Here is a 21,770-nt window from a genome sequence, read left to right as displayed (position 1 = left end):
GTGCATGGTGCTGAAGACCACGTGTAAGTATGTTTTGGAAATTAGCAGGCCGCCTCCTATCTGTATGTGCATGGCCCTTTGCATGCAAGCATCTGTGTGTGTGCTTTGGAAAGTACTCCTGGGAATGCCCCTTTGCCGGCTGTGAAAAGGTTCATGCAGATTTGGTTCTATGTGTACTTTTACATGTATAACCTTTGCAATTTTCAAAAAGCCTATTTATGTGCTTAAAATTGCATGTTGCACATGCAACTGCTTTTGAAGATGACCCCCCCCTATCTGTGCATGCAGTTCCCTGAGCACCATTAAAAGAGAAACTGGCCCTAAGCTTCTATAATGGAAAGTGATCTGTAAATTGTAATATACGAGTTCTTCGGGTTTCACTTGTATGTTTAACAAATGCAGAGCTTGCATAATACAGCTGACTGGTTGTATTATGCAAAATTTCATCAAGTTCTGTCCCATTCCCATTCGACCCCTACTCTACTGCAGGCCTTACCACAACCAGAGGCCTGTGGTGGGACCAAGGCAATTTGGTGCATTTTTACAAAAATATTTGCAGCAGGTTGGTAGGGATGTGCTTGACCTTGCACTGGCTGAAGCTGATAAGGGAGTGATGCTTACTATGGAGCAAAAGCAACAGCAGACTATGTTTGCTAAGGGGATGACTGTTCTCTCCATCAGTGTTTTCTAATGGTGCTTCTGCTTCCCGCTAAGGTTGAGCTGAATTATCTCCACGAGCAAGAGTGGTGCAATCTACATTAAATACAAGATCCATGACAGTGGAAGATCGAAGTGTGCCCTAAACAGATTAAAGTTGGCAGCTGTTTTTATGGAATCTTACCACAGGCACGGCACCGTTGGCCAAGGCAAAAACTCAAGGGTGATATCACTTGCAGGAATGTTCATTAATACATCACCACTTCCATGTAAGCTTCCCTAAGTTGATTGTTCTCATGAATGACTTTATGACAAACAAATGGAGCCTGCAATGAAATCCAATATTAGATTTCCACGAGGATGGTGGAGATGGGCTCAAGCTCTTTCCATAATTTTCTTGTTGGCCCAGTCCAAGCTATCACTGTCCAGAATCCAGTTTGCTTTGGGCCTCTGCCCTAAAAATAAGAAATTTCAAACAGGCTCCATTCACAAGGGGTTAAAACATGGCACCTTCTGTCATTTTTTTAAATGTTTAATAAACCACCTGAATGCAAAAATTCCACTGTTGCCTACTATACAATATCTACACCCAGAAAAGAGCTGGTGTCAGTAGTTTTGTGTTTAAATAAGACATCGTTCAGATGACATCAAAGTAAAAAGTACAACACCTTAACCTGTTCTTCCCCCCCCCAAACGGCCTCCATGACAAATAGCAAAAGCGCCTCTGGAAGTCCGTGCATTAACGTCCTTTGTTCAGTGCAGCATCAAAGCCGGAGACCTTTCTTATGTAGAAAAAAATGAAGGCTTTTGAGGTTGAAGGCTGCTTTTCCACTGCGCTGGCTGCCCCGGCGACCCTCTGCAGTGAAGGGATGGCGCTAGGGGGCTGGGTGCGGATATTCCCCCTTTCCTTGCTCCAGGGCTGCGAGGTGGGTCTTCTCTCTTTCCTCCTGCAGGCTTCTTTTGCCCCTTTGGGGCAAGGGGAGAGAGCATCTCCTTGGTCCCCCTCGAGGACAGCTGCTTGCCCCAGTCGGCAACGGCTCAGACTAAAAGTTCACCCGATTTGCTCAAGGAGAAAGTGTGTTGGCTTTTCCTTGCCTCCACTCAATTTTGTTCATGGCAGGGGGACCTGCCTGATTTCTGTGCCCTGCAGTGCAGCACTTACCCTACCTTCTATCTGACCTCAGAAAGGGAGACAACTTCCTGCACCTGGCCCTGGGATCTTTTAGGCAAGTAATGGTAGGCTGAAACCATCCAAGCAAGGATTTTAGAACACTATTAGTGTAGTATTTTATAGAATGAAACATGGAATGGGAGCAACCCTTTCTTTATGTGAAGAACAGGGGAGCCATTGCTACCGTGCAACCCCTAGCTGCAGAAGAAAGTGTTGAATGCAGTACCCAGCAGCAGAGAGACTGATTGGCCCTGTATTCACATACTGAAAGCACAAGCTGTAATCTCTCCTCCCACTCTCCAGCACTGCATAAACAGAATGCACAGCACTAGTGCTGGGTCTCTAGGAAGTAAGTTCATGCTTGCTTCCCATCCCACCACGGAGAGCATGGACCCCTCGAATATCTGCAAGGGTTCTCGCGTGCCCTCCTGGGTTTCTGGCTAGGCTTATAGTCTGTCCGTTTGGGCTCTCAGTCTCGCCCCACCTTTTATAAGAGAATGCTCCCATGCAGACATAAGGATCAGCATGGGACCTCCTTCCCCCCTCTAGCATCAGCTCCTCTCATTTCCACCCTAGAGAGAGAGAGAAAGCTCCTCAGGCACGAAGGCTTTTCTCCCCCTGACAGAGCACAGACACCATACTCTTCAGTACTGTGTCTCTTTCACATTGTGCTGCAGGCCATTAAATACCTCTGGTCCTATTTTCAGGAAAGAAAAAATATTATAGCAATTTTAATCTTTAATTTAAAAAAGTCAGTGGTATTCCCTGCAGGTTTCATGATATATATATATATATATATAGATATATATAAAAATCTTTATTTTTTTTTTGCAGTTGAAGGAACAGGCAGCATGAGTACATGTTGCAATTTGCAGGTCCTTGTGCACAAGAGAGGACCCAAAGTGCATCCATTTAGCTCCAGCGGTCTCCTGCCACCAACATCCACGAGGTATGGCTGGCGGGACCGTTCCCATTTGGCACTAAACACAGTTGCTTCTCAGCCGAGAGAGCGTGGCATTGGCATTGTAGCGAAACCCCTTCCTCGCTCCACTGATGCATTTCCCACCTTGGCGAGTTCAAGCTGAACCCATCTCTTTGTCACCCCAGCATCAAAGGAAGGGCCCAGTGGGCGGCAACAGCCAGAGATAAGCAGAAAGGAAGTGACGACCTCACCATCTCTCCAGTGATCTTGAGCTTCCTATGGACAGGGTGGCGCAAGTATCTCATATTGACGTCTCGTCGCTCCTATTTAGTGATGGAAAACGAGAAATGGGGAGGGGTGATAACAAATTCCATGCATGGCGATGAAGCTATGTAGCAGGTAGGGCTGAGGACTAGGCATTGCTGCTTTTGCAACAGGTATGTCTGAGGGAGAGAAGCAGTGCAGACACAGACAGGTCACCATGTTAATGGAGAAAATTAAAGAACAGAAATCTGGAAATTTGAAGATAAACCAAAAGACATAAAAGAGAAGTAAAGAAACAGGTTAGATAGCAGTGTGAGATAAAGCAGGTTTAAAGACTTTAGAATATAGAGGTGGGGTACTGGCACCAGCTGAATCGATGCCTGCTCTTAGAACCGAGCTGAAACTGCTCTGAATCTGGACAACCCTATCCCTGACAGTCTAACATTATTCTTTGCTGGGGGCCCTCATGATTGTCAAATTTTGAAAACCTGCCATGCCTGATGACCCACAGGAGAGGGCTGTCTTACTAAAGGTTGGACTAGGTTTCTAAACCTAGCTCTGGCTATGGCTCCAGAGTCTGCCCAGGAGTGCTACTACTGTCCCACACCGTAGGCCAGAGAAAAGCAAGCATGGTATCACTCCATGGGAAACCAACTAGAGTGAATCTCTTCTCTAAATATGTCTCTTCATAAACAAAGCCAGGGGCTGCCCACAGCATAGGGAGCATGCCAACCTGGAATGTCAATGGCTATCTGAAAAATCAGATACGAAATTAAGATAAAACAAGTTTTTTACTTTTTGTAAAATAAATTTCTCTCGTGTTCTTTCCTTTTCATTGGCTCTCGCCTAACCTCACATTGTCTGGTTCTGCTGGGTGCTGCCTATAGGGAAGTCTCCTCATGAATCCAAACTCACAAGGAACCATTGGCCCTTAGATTCAGGCACATTAACACAAGACATGTCTGAATACCACAGCAACCCTACTGGGTCTTCCGTGCCAGCTCCAAACTTTTTCTTCTTGTTTCCTTAATGAATTTAGAGTCAGTGACAGAAATCTGCCACATTTCTAGAGCAGGAGAATCTGATTCCACATCTGTCGGTCTAGGCCCTCTTTGTTAACGCCACCAACTCTGTCTGCTGGGAGCTGGACTGAGTCTAGCACTAGATGGCAATGAACTTCACCTGCTACTGGCCTGGGCCTTAAAACCAGAGCTGGCCATGAGGCCAGGGGCAGTATTGCTGTACTCACTCTGAGCCCGAGGAATCCTCATCCACCGTCCCGGCCTTGATGCTCATGGGTACTGGAGTCACTCCATTCAGCTGCTCCTGCAGTGTCAGTCTGGATTTTGGATCGCTGCCACCCCGGCTCCCGTCAATTGCCAGAGAGTCCCAGGAAGAGGCTACCCCCGGCCTGTGGCCGGATAGCTCGTTGTGGATTCGGTTGATACTGTTCTTCTCTGTGATAGTGGACAGACCTCTTTTCTTCTTCAGGATCCCTGCCGAGGAAGACAACAGCATCACTCTCACAGGTGTGGAAGCCAAGGTGTGTCTAACATCACAATGGTAAAAGCATCTGTCGGTGGACGGCAAAGTCCTTACCCCACCCTGGGTCACTATTAACTAAACACTTTCATGCACTGACGTAATATTCCTAAAATTAAAGTATTATTTATTTCCCTGTACCTACCCAGATCAGTCCAGACTCCTGGGTTTTGCCTCCCTACCAGCAGATGGAGACAGAGAAAGTTTTACTGACACTGCTACCTAGCCTCGTGTGCCACCTGCAGCTCCTCAGTGTTGAACTGTATCAAAGCTTAAGATAAAATTCATCAAAAAACTAACTTCATTTGAAACAATCTGCATTATAGAAAACCAGAAAATAGACTGAGCAGATGACTCTCTCCCTCCAAAGATCAGACAGGTTCTGGACTGATCTGTGGTACTACAGGAATGAAAATTAGCAGATAAGAACCAATTTTCCTTTCCCTGTACGTACCCAGATCAGTCAAGACTCCTGGGATGTACCTAAGCTCCCTACTCTGGGTGGGACCTGGAGAGTCCTTCTCGCAAAACACTCTCGCCAAAGGTTCAAGAACCCGTATCTCCCAGGGTTTTCAAGCAGTGTCAGCGAGGCTGTCTCTATCTGCTGGCAGGGAGGAATAAACCCAGGAGTCTGGACTGATCTGTTGGTACTACAGGAACGAAAATTATCAGGTAAGAACCAATTTTCTTATCTCCCACATCCAGACAATTGTGTCTTGCAAAAGTATGCAGCAACTTCCAAGTCGCTAACTTGCATATCTCCTGCGGAGAAACTAGCTGAGTCTCTGCCCAAGAAGCAGCCTGGGAGTGTGTCGAATAAGCACATAACCCCTCAGGAACCGGACAACGCTTGGATATGTAGGCCGACCCAATAACCTCCTTAAGCCATCATGCAATGGTAGCCTTAGATGCCTGCAAACCTCTTCAGACCACTCCATAGGACAAAAGGATGATCTGACCTTTGAACCAATTTTTTTTTTTTTTAAGTCCCCTAAACAGAAGGCTGTAGCTTCCCCTAACTCAAGGAATGAATAAATAGCTGTTGGTCAGGTCCAGAAGTCAAAACACCAGTTAACATTTTCTGTACAACAGCAGGAGACTTTATGGGACTTTGTCGCGGTTTTTTTAAAAAACACAAACTCTGAAGAAACATCTGGGAGACTGTCCCAATATAAGTAAGTTTACAGCCATTAGTCCAGAGCTCCTGGGCTTAGTATTATCTACACCGTACTTGGAGTATGAGCTGCCCAAGCCATTCCTGTAAAGAAAGCAAAGCCACTTTAGATATGCACTAACACAATGCAGTGTGCACTGAAATCCTTTAAAGCACACTCCGGTTTGGGCTATCACATCAATCACAGGTTCTGGGATCTCAAGCCACTTTTACCCTCCATTGCCTCAGGTTCAAACTTAGTACTTGATTCAGTAAGGATTTTTCTCATAGACACACAATGGAGGAAAAGACTAAATATGGCCCTTAGACTGTTAGTCCTCAGGGGACGGGGGATACCCCCAATCAGTATCTGAATGTAATCCACTTTGAAATGCTGAAAAGTGGAATATCAATCAAATAAATAAATCAAAAGCCCAAAGGTTTATTTTTAAAATCCAAACTTTGGAGTCTTTCAGGGTACATTTCTGACAAATTTCAGCGCAGTTGTTGGATAAGACCAAGGCCAGCTTTCCTCTGTTTAGTGCCTTGGCATGTGTTAATTGCATGAAATGAGTTTGATGCCCGCCCCCATCATGCAAGCAGTCTAATGAAGCAACACGCTTCAGATTTGCAAACCAGTTTGTAAAACAAGCTGATGGGTGATTTCCGCCATGCCTCTTACTGCCTCACAGTGTTAGTGCATGCACATTTCAGCAGGCAGAGCTGGCTACTTCCTCCCCTCGTCCCCACAACAATTGCATGCCGTTATCTTATGTAGTAAGCGACTACACCTCCCATTGTGTCTGCAGGAATATGGTGCTGGCTAATGGCTACTGCCCATTCTGACCCCAGAGGCATAGTCCTCTGTCATGCGCTGACCTCTTACCTTTCTGGGGCTGGGCAACAGGGTTAGGCAGCACCGCTGTCGTGTTTTCTTTATAATGCATGTCTCCATTTTCTGCGGCCTTCTCCGGGTGATCGAGATTGTCCTTGGGCAGCTCAATGCTGGCTACGGTCTCAACCTTCAGTCTCTCAGAGCCTATATGCCCCTCGCTCTCACTGGCCGTGGTCACAAATTCCCCTGGCCAGTACGGTTTTGTCTGCGCAGAAAGGTTATCCACTTGGGGTAGGAGGTGGGGGTCGAAAAAAATAAGGGCAAGTGAGTCTTGTTAGAAATTCTCCGCCTATCTCTCTTCTCCCTTTGTTCTGACTCCTGAAAATTTCCACAGGCAACCACATTGGAATAAGTAGGGAGATTGGCTATCAGAGAAATATCCATCCCTTTCTCAGATAAAAGTACGGGCTGGGACCAACAATGCATATACTGTTAAACACAGGGGATGGAGGTTTGAGGCGGGAAACTTTGCCTGTCTATGCACTTTATTTCCCTCCCCTGGGAACATTTTCAAAGAGAAAGTTCGTGCATCTTTTCCCTTTGAAAACTGGTGGAACGCCCACAGGTAAATGGACCCATGGACTCTGCAACCGCGTGGCAGTTCTGAATATTTTGTCTGGTTTTTCGATTTCCTCAGAGCCTGGCTTCTCTCCAGCTTACGTACAGCTCACCAAGTCTGAGGATTAGGAGCAGAATGGCATTAGTACTAGGGATGTGCATTTGTTTGCGACGAAATAGGAAATATAGACGATATTTCCTATTTTGTCGCCGAAACGATAGGAAAACCCACGAAATTTCATGCCTTTTTCTTATTGTTTAAAAAAACCATTAAAAAAAAAACCATAAAAAAAAACCAAAAACCCAGCCCAACCCTTCAAATTTTATTTATTGCAAACCCCCCCCCCCCCCCCTCCAAGGCTTACCGAAAGTCCCTAATGGTCCAGCGGGGTCCTGGGAGCGATCTCCCACTCTCAGGCAGTCGGCTGCCACTAATCAAAATGGCACCAATGGCCCTTTGCCCTTACTATGTGACAGGGACTATCGATGCCATTGGTCGGCCCCTGTCACATGGTAGGAGCAATGGATGGCCTGCACCATTTTTTAATGGGACCCCCGCTGGACCACCAGGGACTTTCGGTACTCTTTTTTGGGGGGTCGGGAGGGTGGGGGTTGTAATTAATTAATTATTCTGAGTGGGGTGGGGATTTTTTTCAGTTCGGGATATGCGAAAAAAAAAATATCAGTCCGAACCGCAGGAAACAAAATTTCCCACGGCGGGCCAATTAACCAAGGCTGAACCAAAAGGTTCGGCCGAGTCACATCTCTAATTAGTACCAACATATTAAAGGAGAATTTCAATCTCGTCAGCTCAAAAAAATAAGTTTGGCTGAAGTTACATGCTGAGGGTATGGGAAGCTCGCCCGCCATCTGCTGGAGATGGAAAATACTGGCAGGCTGATGTCTGTGTTATGCTATATTGAGTGTGACATCAGCGTGTCAGTGATCTCTGTCCCCATCTGCTGGTTGGGGTGCATAACCCACTTTGTGGACTGGCCTGCCTGAATACAGAGCAGCAATATCCACAGGAGAAAATCAGTGTTAAATTAAAAGCTATTTTCAATGGACTCGATTTTATTCACACAAAATCTTTCTGGCCTCTGGTGGGCGAATGCTCAATTTATCAAATGTTCAGTCAGACGGGTCAGTAAACCCTTTTTAAAGAGATTCATACACCCCTGTTGGTGGAGATGTTGGGAGAGCATCCCTGCATGTCGGGATGGGATAATGAGGGGCATGTATATTTACACAAAGCTAAGAGCGAATTTCAGGATGCCCATTGGGGGCTGGCCTACAAAGTCATATACAAAGTCATTGCTTTTCTTGAAATTAGCAAGGTCTCTGGGTCAAGGTGTTTTGTATCGTAGGCTAGGATTATTTTTATTTGCTGATGGAATCGAGTCTTTCTAAGGCCAGAATTTGCAGCTGAAAGACTCTCACTCTGGGTGCCATCTGATCCTGAAATCTGCAGGACTGGAAGTCACTACGAAAGGAACAGATCAGGCCCTTAATCACGAGAAAAATAAGCTTCTCTCTCAGGCTTATTTGCAGAAGGGCAGCTGTATTAGCCTGTAGCAGCAAGAATGACAGAGACCGATGGCATCTTATAGAGCAGGGCTTCCCAAACCCGGCTGTGGGGTCCCCAGGTCAGGTATAGAGGACCAGGGCTGTGGGGACAGACGTTTACCAAGCCAAGAGTTTACGTTGTCAGAACACTTATTTTCACATTTCAAGGCCAGCCTGTGATGAGCAGGTACTAAATCTTTTCAGGGTTCCAGTGACGCTTACAACCCAGTAACCTCAGACACACTGTGAATACCTTTTGGGGTGCTGTGTGCCTGTTTCTCATTATTGGGACACAAAAGGTTTTCCCAGCAGGGCTCCCCCACAAACTCTTCATCCTCGTCACTGTCAGAGGAATGTGTTGAGGCGTACGAGCCACTCTGATCATCCTCCAGAGACAGGTCGCTGTCTGAGTCTGTGTCATGCTCTGAGGAGCAAACGAGACAAAACGGAGGCAAAGAATAAGATAGTTATTCAGCGGGAGAGAGTAGTAAAAGTAACGGGATTTGCTTAAAGAATACATTTAAATAAAAAAATAACTGTCTTTGTTATGGTAATTTTAGTGACCTATATGACATGACTGTCCTGGGAACCTGACTGAGATTATCAGCTCAGCTCACACAGAGGCTATTAGTCAAGAAGATAACACATCATTCATGTGTACCCAGGATGATTTAAACCTCTAACCCAACTGTAAAAGGTTCTGTTTTTCTGCACCAATCTTCTAAGCGCTCCAGTGCTAGCAGTGACAGGCTCTGTATCCCTGTGCCCATCCCCTGAGCCATCCTGTTCTAAAAGTGACCTGGCTCCAGATTCATGTGTCTATCCAGAGCCCTCCAGTCCTAGAAGTGATAGGCTCTGTATCTCTGAGCTCTCCAGTCCTAGAAGTAACAGGCTCAGTGTCTCTGTGCCCATCCTCTGAATCAATGTTTCCACTAATTTTTAAAATGCTACATGTGCAAAAATTCCCTTCTATGCAACTTTTTACAAACAGATCAAATTTGTGTGCTACAAGCCAGTATAATGCAAAGATCAGGATTTCTTGCGCGCACTATGTTTTGCTGTGTGCAAAGGATTCATGACCTGTGTGCGAGCAGAGACGTGCACAGCTTGGCGGGAACAGTGCCTTGACCCATCCAGTCCTAGAGATGACAGGCTCAGTATCTCTAGGAGAATTAGAATGCAGCATCTTTGGCAGTGTAATTTAATTTTTATATTTAAAAAAGTTTCGGTTTTAACGTGTCATGTTAATTTCAGTTTTGATTTTATGGAAAGGTCTGTTTTCATTCAAACGTTTGTTCTTAATTAAGGGGCTGGGATGAACCTTGGGCTGTCGTGTAAGTAATATCTCAGTCTAGGGTCGAACTGGCTGGAGAGAGACAGAGTCTCCCCTTACCTCCTTGCTGATCCTTGGCCTCAAGGAAGAGGGTGTTTGGTTCTGCCATCCCTAGGTGGGCACGGCTGTTGTTCAAACCAGAATCCTCTCTGGAAGAGGAATGAGAGAGCATTACATTTCTGGAAAAATAAATACGAGCCTGTACAGCTTCTGCAAAAGATACGTGAATTCATAAGTAAGAAGTGGCTCATACGCTAGGGCTATAAACCCTGCTTCCACAGCATCCCTGGCTCTGTCCGGCCTAAGCACCAGAATCTGGACTTGGCTCACAACCCACTGGGCTGTTTTAGCTACCGACTCCTATTTGAAAACGTAGTTTTCAGCGGAGCTTCATGGTAAGGAAACTTTGGAGAAATCAAAACACATGACTGTGCAGTAAAGTCGATCAGATACCAAATCTGAATACATTTGTACTACAAGCACATAAGGTACGTGCATATGGACAAGACGGGAAGGGATGAAACAGCACAGGACTGTAGACGAAGACTTCAAGGCCCATGCTGCCTTCCTCCAGCAGAACCTGACTGATTTCTGCCTTTGCATCCTCTGCATCTTTCCTGAATTCTGGATTCCCTTTTTTTTCCCAATCCAGCTTCACTGGGAGACTCTTTGGCACAGTTTTAGTGCTTGGGGAGATGTGGGGGTGGTTACCACAAACGACAGACTCCACATTGCAAGAAATGTCCACAGATTACGCTGCATTGAATTATTACCTGAGCACAAACGGGATGTAGCTGTGCTGGCTCTTTCCAGAGCGGACCGTGCTGTGCAGAGATCCCGTGGAGTCTCCGTAGGGCATGTGGTACAATCGGCCATCCACGTAGGTGTTGTTGCAGTTGTAGGACTGTGCGGCAGGGAAAAGGGGAATTAGCTGCGATCCTGAGGGTGAGGAGAGCTAAGTATGGCCCAGCCTGGAACACTAGGTTAAAACCTTAGTCCAAGAGGGCTATTAAGATTTTATCATCAGATAAAAGGTATTTTGTAAGGAAGACTTCGGTCCTCGAGAGCCACAACAAGCCAGGTTTTCAGGACATCCACAACGATCTAGCTCATGCATATTCACTGTGGATATTCTGAAAACCTGGCCTGATTTGTGGCTCTGAAGGACTGGCGTTGGCCACCCCTGCAGTACAGTGCGTGTGCAACTTAGCTGGCGAAGTGGCAGGATTTGAAAACTTCCGTTGGCTGACAACTTCTGAGTTACCCAGCTAGGTAGTTGGATAAAACTTTGCCTGCTAACTTCCAGGGAAGTTTCCCGGCAGAGTTCAGCTAGCCGGATAAGTTATCTGACTGACGGTGGTCATGCCACACCTAAAGCTCTCTTTAAGACAGTCAGGTATATTCAGCGGCTCTGCGGCATCCCTGAATCTCCTAGAGCTGCTGAAAACGCCCTACCTCGATATGGCGGAAAGCACATGCAGCGCTCCACGGCATGCCTACTTGTAGCCACCTTTAGGGGAGGTCATTCCGGGGGGGGGGGGGGGGTACGGACGGGATCGGAAAGGAGGGCAGCGAGCTGGCGGGCATTCTGACTCTCAGCGGTTCAGCGTTGGCAACAATGAGCAAGCAAATGGCTTATGCACTGATTCATTAAAAAAATAAAATAAAATCAGTGCATTCCTTCTACGCATGAAGCTGGAAAAGTCGATACGAATGGGCTCGACACCGCCTCGGCCTCTCTTCTCTTGGATACTCACAGGGGTCAGGGTGGATTTGGTGGTGACAGTGGGGTCACTGCAAAGTTTCTTGCTGAAGGTGAACTTCAGAGCCTTCCTCACATCTTTATTGAAGATGATGCAGAAAAGGAAGATAAAGGGACCCTGAAGGGAAGGAAGCAAAATGTTAAACACCCAGGAATATAAGAACAGAGACGGGACAGACCAATGAACCATCAGATCTTGGGTTTTGTCCGGGTAAACTCCAAAAGTTATGCGAAAGAAGCCTTTAGAGATTTGTGTTGGAGGTAAGCAGCCTGTACTAACCGTTCCACAACATAATCTCAGAAAAGCAAAGCTAAGATTAAGCTGCAAAACGTTAGCAAACCTCTTACCATGCTAGTGACAACAGCCCCCCCCTAACCCAGAGAAAGGGGGTGGCGATACCTGGATGCAGCTGGCCCCTGCAAAGAGGTAGTGAAACAGATGCGAGTCGCTGTTGACCGACAGTAGGGACAGGAGCCAGGCGATGGTGACCAACAGCAGCACGATAACTGCAGTCCTCAGCCCGGAGCTGTGACGGGCGAGAAAGACAGAAAGTGAGGGTGAGCCCTCCCACGGGCTTCTAAATGATGTAAGGCTGGCCGCCCCTTTCTCCCAGCGAAACATTACTCACACTGTGCCCTTCTTCTCAAAACCCCGGCGGCGGGCCGTGCAGGATGCCTTGGCTGCCAAAATGTAAAGGAAGACACTCACCTGTAAAAAGGGGAGGAAACGAAATGGAGTCTCTTAAGGGCCACCCTTGCACACACTTCGTTGCTCAAAGATGATTTGATTTTTTTTAATGTTGGTTACCGCATGTCTAGAGGGCATATTTGTTGACTCGCCAGGTCCAGGGCTGACCCAAGGTGGGTGAGGGACCGAGGGCAAACTGACTCGGGCAAGGTTACACCACATGGATGAATCCTTTCCCTTCTCACCTGCATCTGCCTCGTCTTTTGCCAGCCTTCAGTCTGAATGCATGGAGCCGGCAGGGCTTGGTGCAGTTCAGAGCGAAGCTGACAGGAGGAGCGCTGCTCTCCTCCTGATCGACGCACAGGGTCTGGGAGAATCACCCCGATGAACCCCTCCCCCCCCCCTTCCATAGAGGGGTCCCTAAGCAGGGTCTGAGAACCCCGAAGCTGCAGTCACGCTTTACAACCAAAGCCTACAAACCTCACAATATCCAAATCACTTTTTCTTTCTTTTCTCTCTCCTGTTGCTTTTAGTCCCAGGTTCCCCCTCTGATTTTTGCCAATCAGGTTCTAATTTTTACAGTAGGAAGTATTGTGGACCCTCTCAATTTTCCTCCCCTGAAGTCACTTTTCAGTGTCTTGGGGTGAATTTGCACCGGATGTATCAGGGAACTTCCACTGGGCAATACGGGGGCAACTTCCAAAATCTGTGTTTCAAGACAAAGTCTTGAGAGATGGCTGATCTACGCACGTAAAAGGCTTTGAAAACTGTCCCTCCCGTTGAAATATTCTCCCTTCAGCGCCACCCACCGAGACGGAGAAAGCCACAGGTCCCACAAAGCTCCAGATCAGCACGTCATAGATGGAGAGCCAGCAGAAGTCCGGGTTCCCGTAGCCCTCCGGATCCAGACCCACTGCCAGACCTGGAGAGGAGCAGGGAAACACATGAGCTGAGGATCTCCCACCCGTGAACAAAGACTTTGTCCCCTAAGAACAAGGGTTCAGGCTGCTGCCCAATGACTTAATACAAAGCGTCCTTCAAACATCAGCAAAACGGTACAGCTTTTCTTACTAATTAGGTTCTTCTAAAAGAGGAATTTTAGCCGGTGCTAGACTATGCAACCTGAGCTTTTATTCAAACAAGAGACCAAGATTAAAATCTATCTGAACTCTTAGCAAAAGTGTCATGGGATCTTCAGAGTTTACAAATTAGACAGAGGCTTGCTTTAAGATCCCTTTCAAAACCGCAGCAATGTAATGCACAAAGCACCCCACTGGGATACTGGGTCAGTACTGGCTCAGAGGGAGGAGTGTCCCCTGACACTGTACTGGGTCACAGGGTTAGTACTAGTTCAGAGGGAACAGTGTCTCCTAACACCATTCTGGGACGCTGGGTCAGTACTGGCTCAGAGGGAGGAGTGTGCTCCAACACCAGGCTGGGACACTGGGTCAGTACTGGATCTGAGTCAACCACATATAAAAAAAATCATGTACTAATGGATGAAAGTCCCCTACATAAAAAGATTAAACTCTTGGTAAACAATTTGCAGTAGTAAGGGACTATTCGCTAGATGTCTTCCCCCCCTGCTATCTCTCTGTACGCATTGATAGCCTGGCACGCCTGCTGCCAAACCCTTACCCGTGATAAAGGCTGGCACGCCCCAGCCCAGCATGTAGTAGAACCTCATAGGGCTGTAGTTGATGTCTCGGACCTCGGTCAGCATGCGGTAAAGGTGAAGCCCCTCCAGGAGCATCCAGGCAAAGGTGCACATATAGAAGAAATGCAAGAGGATGGCAATGACCGTGCAGGCGAACTGATGGGAGGCAGAGAAAGGACAAAACCATCAAACAGCACAGCACAATTAAAAGCTTCTGTACATGGAAAACCCTGCACTGGAATAGCAGGGGGTGCTGCAGAGCAGGAGTGAGGTGCATTATGGGTCTCAATACTAATGTATCGGGACTGAGCTGCATTGGTACAGCTTGAATTTGGGTCCCAGTACTGAAACAGCAGAAGGTGCCGCTGGACGAGACTGAACTGCCTTGGTAGAACTGTAAGAGTGTATGGGAGGTCTTCATTACTGGAAGAGCAGAGGGTGCTGCAAGTCAGGACTGAGGTGCATTGGCAGAGCTGTGTGTGGGGGAGTCTCAGTACTCGAATAGCAGAAGCTGCACAGCAGCACCGAGGTGTATTGGCAGAACTGTGGGTCAGGACTGACGTGGTTTGGTGGAGTGTACGTGTGTTGGGGAGAGGGTTTGAGTACTGTAACAGCAATAAGTGCTGAAGGCCAGGATTGAGGAACCTTGGCAGGACTTTGTATGGGTGTCTGCTTGACCATCCTGCTAATCTCCAAGCCTCTTGGCAGGTTATAGTTTGGCAGATGTATAAGAGTTAAAAGTAGATAACTTTCTAAGAAAGGTTAACCACAAAACCCCCTGCCCCTCTCCCCCACCAAAAAACTCAAAAACAGTTACAGGGATGTCGGCCTGGTTGATCCCAAGGAGGAAGATGAGCTGGGAGAGGAAGAGGGCCACCATCAGGTTCTTCCGGATGCTGTGCTGGTTGGAGCGCAGCGACCGCAGGCAGGCGAGGAAGAGGAAGGTTAAGAATATTGCACCCAAGGACACGCCAACGCAGACGTAGGTTATTGTCTTCAGTGGCAGGATCTCACCATTCTAGAAAAGGCCAAAATTCAGTGAGTCGCATTGCCAGTGGTGTTAGCACACCATTAGCAAAATCTGTACTTCTAGTTATTAACACCACTAATGTAGGTTTCCAGTATGTACCCAGATCAGTCCAGACTCCTGGGTTTTGTACTCCTGCCAGCAGGTGGAGACAGAGAAAGTTTTACTGACACTGCTGTACAACCAAGTGTGCCACCTGCAGTCCCTCAGTATTTTTCTGTCTCCCAGCAGATGGAAGATGGTGCAAAACCTGCAGTCTGAGGGGAAAAAAAAAAAAGAAATAAGAAGGAAAAGGAAGATTTGTTCTTCAAGGTTCCTCCTTATATTTGACTATCCCAACAGCCTAACCGATGGCAAAGTCCAAAATTAAGTTACCATATAGTTATGGTAAAATTAATTTACCATATAGTTTATGGTAAATTAATTTACCATATCGTTATGGTAAATTAATTTTGGACTTTGCCATCGGTTAGGCTGTTGGGATAGTCAAATATATTTATCTCTTAGCAAATCTCAAATATTTTTGAGATAAACATAAAACCAGCAGAATAAAAATTGCAATAAATAATCAAATATTTTTTCAATATGGTTTGACCTTTTCTTGAAGTCGGATTTGGTAGCAATTTAATTATATATACTGTAAATATGCGTGCCCAATTTGTTCCGCTTTGGCATCCGATAAAAGAATGATAGCCCGATTTGGTATGGGTGGATAGTTATGACTAATTAATTTTGCACTGTGTCGTCGTTCAGCTTGGTAGACATAATGGGGTAGATTTTAAAAGAAGCGCGATCAGCCTACTTTTGCTTGCGCATCAGACTCAAGCAAAAGTATGCTGGATTTTAGTAGATACGCGCGGAGCCGCGCGTATCCACTAAAATCCTGGATCGGCGCGCGCAAGGCTATCGATTTTGTATAGCCTGCGCGCGCCGAGCCACGCTGCCTCCCCCCGTTCCCTCCAAGGCCGCTCCGAAATCGGAGCGGCCTCGGAGGGAACTTTCCTTTGCCCTCCCCTCACCTTACCCTCCCTTCCCCTACCTAACCCACCCACCCGGCCCTGTCTACACCCCCCCTTACCTTTGTCGGGGGATTTACGCCTCCCGGAGGGAGACGTAAATCCCCGCGCGCCAGCGGGCCTGCTGCGCGCCGGGCCGCGACCTGGGGGCGGGTACGGAGGGCGCGGCCACGCCCCCGGGCCGTAGCCACGCCCCCGTACCCGCCCCCAAAACGCCGCGACGACCGGGCCCGCCCCCCCGACATGCCCCCCTCCGAGAACCCCGGGACTTACGCGAGTCCCGGGGCTCTGCGCGCGCCGGGAGGCCTATGTAAAATAGGCTTCCCGGCGCGCAGGGCCCTGCTCGCGTAAATCCGCCCGGTTTTGGGCGGATTTACGCGAGCAGGGCTCTGAAAATCCGCCCCAATCTCTTTAGTGTTTGTCTCATTTTTCCACGGGGTTTAATTTTAGAAATTATTGACGAAATTTTCTGAAAAACATTTTCTCATTCAAATAGTATTAGTACTAATGGTTTTAGTCTATTGTGTCCACCATTGGTATGGTATGTTTAATTAATATTTTTTTATTTTTTTCTTTCTCTTGCACATCATAATTCTAACATTGACTGTTTCCATATCACTCTCATAGGTATTGTTCATAAGTTCATATACATAAATTGTTGACGAAGATATATAATTCATATATGCAAATAGTAAGCAATTTTTTATACAATTTACACTTTATATTGGGGGTCATTTTCAAAGAAGTTACGCATGTAAATGTGACATACTATCGTAGCAATTTTCAAAAGCTATTTACTCGAGTAAAGTGCACTTACTTGAGTAAATCCTATGGACAATTCAATGGCATATATTGTAGCAATTTTGAAAAGCCCACTTACTTGAGTAAAGTGTATTTACTCGAGCAAAAACCAGTTTTGCTCGAGTAAATGCTTTTTAAAATCCACCCCATAATGTATACCCCCTGTCAATACACTTCCCCTTTTTTTTTTTCCTGTCTCTCCCGACACTTTTCGCTTTTCACATGTGTGGTGAGCATTTTATTTCATATACTTTTTAAGTCACCAATGCCATTTTATCTTTCTCTTTTGTAGCCAGTTGTACTTGTACTAATAACTCAATGGTATATATCTATTTATTGTAGGTAAAGGCAATATTCACTTTTACATATTCATGTTTTTGATTATTTATTGCAATTTTTATTCTGCTGGTTTTATGTTTACACCACATATATCCATGTTACCATTTTATATGTTCATTTTAAATGTTTGTTTATTATATGTTTTTATTATTTTTTAATTTATTTTAATATTATTTAATGTCATTTATTATATGTTTTTAGCCCCTGATGCAGCCCTATTGAAGGAGGGCGAAACTCGGCTAGAGTCGGGCTCATTTGCACATATTTGTCTCTACACAATAAAGAAATACAGATTGGACATTGGCTGCTTATTTTGTATTTCTGCTCTCGTACCATAGATCAGTCCAGAGACCCACCCCTGGAAAGAGGGTGGGAGAGTCGCCCGCTCGTTCTGTAGGTGTGCATGTAGTGCAGAGTTATCAGTTCACTAAGTTGTTTCATTCTACTTATATATATTCCGGTTACAGCGTCACCATCCTCCTGCTTGTTGCGTAGGGGTTGGGCTGTTAAGTTTGGTATAGTTTTTTCCTTTTGGCTTGGATACAGGTCAATACTGAGGGACTGCATTTGGCACACCAGGTTAAGTGGCAGTGTCAGTAAAACTTTCTCTGTCTCCATCTGCTGGCAGGGGTACAAACCCCAGGAGTGTGGACTGATCTGTGGTACTACGGGAACGAAAATTAGCAGGTAAGAACCAATTTTCCTTTTAAAGGTAATATTTAATACCAAGACTAGTAATTTGTTAATTCTTGAGACATTTATAATTTATTTGCTTAATCTGTATTAGTTTTCTGTCTCTGGCTAAGTGTAATTTACGAGGGATGACAGGTCACAAACACTGAAGTGAAGCAAGGAAAAGTTTTACTTTGAGTGTTACCCTTATTTGCATCGAAAATGAAATGGAAGCCATCAGGTAATCAGAAGCCAAAAATCACACTCCTCTAGCCAGTCAGAACCTAACTTCTCCCAAACCACGTTCACACTCAGTTACTTATCTTGAAATCCTCCCTTGTCTTGGTTTATCTGCCCACCCACGGCCCCTCCCTCCAGAAACATCGCCAGCACTGTGCCCCCCCCCCCCCAAATTGGCACACAGAAGGGTCAGAGGTAATGGGTCATAAATCAAATCAAACTACAATAACAACTGGTTCTTATCCTCTAGGAAGGAGCCCTGAGCCAGACGTCATAGCTAGAGCATGGGACATGAACTGTCAGAAGAGTTCCCTTCTTGGGTTTGTTGCAAATTAAATCTACCAGCAAACATTGGGCAAAGCAAACTGACTTGCAAGCTTTTTGCTTACTAATTCTTGCTACTTAAATCGACTGAAATCTTCAGAAATTGAGGAGAACTGGAAATGCTGACGATGCCGGCCAAGCTAAGACCCAGGGACTTGTCACGCCACAGTTGTGCAGGGAAGGCATCGGCAGTTGTCACATGGCAGGCGTGAAACGTGCAAGATGCATGCAGAGAAAAGCCTCAGCCACTCCCCCCTCCCCCATCACCTCACCTCTCTTCTGGAGACATCCATCAGCACAGCAAAACTGGTCAAGTGGTGACACTGGCAGCTGATGTGGGTCCCGTTCCTGAAGACCACCTCGCAGCCCTTTGCAGACCAGCCACCAGTCCCACTCACCCTGCCGAAAAAGAGAGACAGGAGGAGCTAAGCTTGAGCGGCGGCAGCCCAGGAGGGCGGGCATCCCATACCGTTCTGCGAATGCTTCACTGGCGCGCCAAGAGATCAGGGAACGGTCAGGAGAAGTCTCCCTCCTCCACGCGAAGAGGTGATAACCCTGGGAGCAAGCAAACTTTCTTTCGTTTTGGCCCAAAAGCTTCATCGTATTCTTTTGGACTTGCGGCCCAATAACAATTGTCCCAAAAGCCCGCACCCCTGGCGACACTGGGCGATCCCTCTAGTCTAGTCCCAAAGACTAGTGGCAAAGACCATCTGTGGCTCCCTCTGGAGCCCAGCACATGGGGGGCGATCATTTTCTAAGCCCCCACATAGATTGAAAGTCATTTGGCTGTGGTCTTTGCAGCAGTTCTCAAAGAGAGAGTGCGCTTGGGAGCTTGCACTTTGTAACTTGTCACGGGTACAAAACGGGCGTGCTTTGGAGCCAGACACGCCGCACCCCCTCCCCCAGAACACACAAACCTTCAGCCACGCCCCTGATTAAACTATAGCTTCTCTGCGAGGGGAATTCCCAGCCCGATGGACCTAGCCAGTTAGATGCTTCTGAAGATTACCCTCACTAAGGTTAAAATGACATAAATGCACTCACAGGATGGAGTGGTTCCAGAAGACACAGATGGGCTTGGAGCGTTCCTCCGTCTCCAGAAGCCTGAACTGTACGGTGATGGGCTTGTCCAGCGTCCGCTGCAGCAGCTCTTCATTGTCATGGATGTTGATGCTCACCACAGGTGTGTTTATAACAGGGCGTTTGGGGACCCTGAGGAAAAGACACCAGAGACGGAGTGAGGCGAGGTTAAGTCATGGCCTAATGACTCTGCGGCATCGCTGCACAGACGTAGGTTCCATCCCCAAGCCTGGGTTCTGCTCCTTGGACCAAGGGAGGCTCAGGATGCTGCAGAGGCAGCCACTGCACAAGTGCAGCACCTCTGGGTGGGATCACTCTACGTGTGCACTGGGTTCTGAAGGAAGACACGGATCACTGGACCCAAGACCTTGGGGTCCTGTACATCATGTTGCCAAGTAACCTTCAGCCATTAACCTGTACATTTAACATCCCCTTTAAGCTGCAGACAAAATGATAGAGAAGGGGAAGGTACCTGAGTAACGTTAGCCAGGATATTCCACGGAACTTATCCGGGTAAGTCTGCCACCGAGTAACGATAGAGCTGGGCTTTTCCTGACCAGACATACCTCTCTAAATTTATCAAGATAATCCCTGGCATTCCCCTCCACCCTGCCTCTTTTTCCCCAGGGAAAGGTTCCCTGGTTTGTGGGATGGGAATTATAAATCTTAAGATTTGCCTGAATAAATTAAAGATTACCTGGATAAACCTTTGTCAAGATCAACATTGTAGTGTTAAACAAATGGAGCTGAACAAATAGTCCTGTTTTAACACAGTTTTAGAAGTACATTTCTCATAACTGTGATAACATTTATTTGCATGTTCAGTAACATACGAGTGTGTTATGTTTTGGCACATTCAGCTTATCAGCACTTTTTTTTGGAGCACTAACAGCATTGATAATTGAAAGTTAAAGAGCATGTGTTGAAAAACATGCGTTAAAAATACGCTAACGGGGGCACTATTTTTCTACATGAGATACAAACTTAGGGGTCGATTTTAAAAGTGTTGCTTGAGTTAAAATGCCCACATCCAGGGGTATCCGGGCTGCGCGCGAGTGATGAGTATTTTAAAAGCCAGAAATTACGCGTGTGTATACGTGTGCACGAGTAATAAGAAAAGGGGCGGAGTTGGGGAGCGAGTCATGGACGTTTCAGGGTGGGACCAACAGTTACACGCTTAATCCGTATTTTAAAACCAGAAGCCGCAGTTAGTGGCGGTTTTTTAGCTGCGTAACTTTACTGCTGCTCCTGATGAAGAGCGAGTCTGCAGATCTCGTGTTTTTAGGCTTACACGACAGAGCGAGGGGTCCAGATCACCTGGGGGGGGGGGGGGGGGGGAGTGCAGGATGAAGAGCCAGAGTGGCCCGGATGACCTCGAGATTGACTGGGCAAACTGGTGGACTAATTGGAAAAACCTGGAATGTCCTTTGCGTGAGCAGGTTTTAAAATTCGCTCGCCTACTTGCGTTAAAGACGACAAAGTCCTGTGGGAGATACGCGGAGCAGGTTTGCTTGAGTAACGGCTTAAACGCAGGAGCCTACATCCGCATGGAAGGTGTATTTTAAAGCATACGCGCGCAAGTGTGTGCACGATTTAAAATTCCAGCTTATCTCTGCTCGTGTGCCCGTACACGCATGTATGAGTGCGCATGCGCTCGCTTTCAAATTAGCCTGTTTGGGCTCAATTTACGAAAGCTTTTCTCCCATTCTGTGTCTGTGGGAAAAATGCTTAGTAAGCAAGGCCCTTAAATTGTAAGCCCTCTGGGCACAGGGAAACACTTAGGGTACTTGAATGTAATCTGCTATGAAATGGTAGAATATAAATTAAAAAACAAATTTACATTTTAAAAAAATTAAATCAGCCCTAATATAAGGACCCCATACCTGAGACCCCAGACTCTAACTCTCTAAGACCCCCTACCACATTTAAGCTCCCCAACCCTGCAGGATCCCCTCACTCAGGCAAGATCCTTTCCCCACTCAAGATACCCCCCTTCCCATTTGTTTCCCTTCCCCCACACCCGACCCCTTCCCCAATCAATTCACCCACCTACGCATGATCTCCCCGTCAAGATTCCCTCGCAAGAGTCTCTCCCTATCCATT

At 46.7% G+C, this 21,770-nt stretch overlaps 1 protein-coding gene across 1 annotated transcript in view; it reads right to left on the bottom strand.

Moving 5' to 3' along the window:
• Positions 1–1,098: 1,098 nt before the first annotated feature.
• CELSR2 (cadherin EGF LAG seven-pass G-type receptor 2) overlaps positions 1,099–21,770 on the bottom strand; it is a 139,329-nt gene continuing 118,657 nt past the window's right edge. The window contains exons 22-35 of the mRNA XM_029574255.1: positions 19,632–19,799; positions 18,860–18,986; positions 14,986–15,186; positions 14,150–14,324; positions 13,321–13,433; positions 12,453–12,532; positions 12,224–12,350; positions 11,819–11,941; positions 10,835–10,965; positions 10,122–10,210; positions 8,982–9,152; positions 6,596–6,829; positions 4,264–4,510; positions 1,099–3,073 (exon numbers count right to left, since the gene is read on the bottom strand). Of these exons, the coding sequence (XP_029430115.1) occupies positions 3,052–3,073; positions 4,264–4,510; positions 6,596–6,829; positions 8,982–9,152; positions 10,122–10,210; positions 10,835–10,965; positions 11,819–11,941; positions 12,224–12,350; positions 12,453–12,532; positions 13,321–13,433; positions 14,150–14,324; positions 14,986–15,186; positions 18,860–18,986; positions 19,632–19,799 (2,008 nt within the window). The 3' untranslated portion in view covers positions 1,099–3,051. The remainder of the gene's footprint in view (positions 3,074–4,263; positions 4,511–6,595; positions 6,830–8,981; positions 9,153–10,121; positions 10,211–10,834; positions 10,966–11,818; positions 11,942–12,223; positions 12,351–12,452; positions 12,533–13,320; positions 13,434–14,149; positions 14,325–14,985; positions 15,187–18,859; positions 18,987–19,631; positions 19,800–21,770) is intronic.

The sequence above is a fragment of the Rhinatrema bivittatum genome, chromosome 12, assembly GCF_901001135.1.
Source record: "Rhinatrema bivittatum chromosome 12, aRhiBiv1.1, whole genome shotgun sequence".
NCBI classification, from domain to species: domain Eukaryota; kingdom Metazoa; phylum Chordata; class Amphibia; order Gymnophiona; family Rhinatrematidae; genus Rhinatrema; species Rhinatrema bivittatum.
This window is presented reverse-complemented; position numbering and strand designations above follow the sequence as displayed.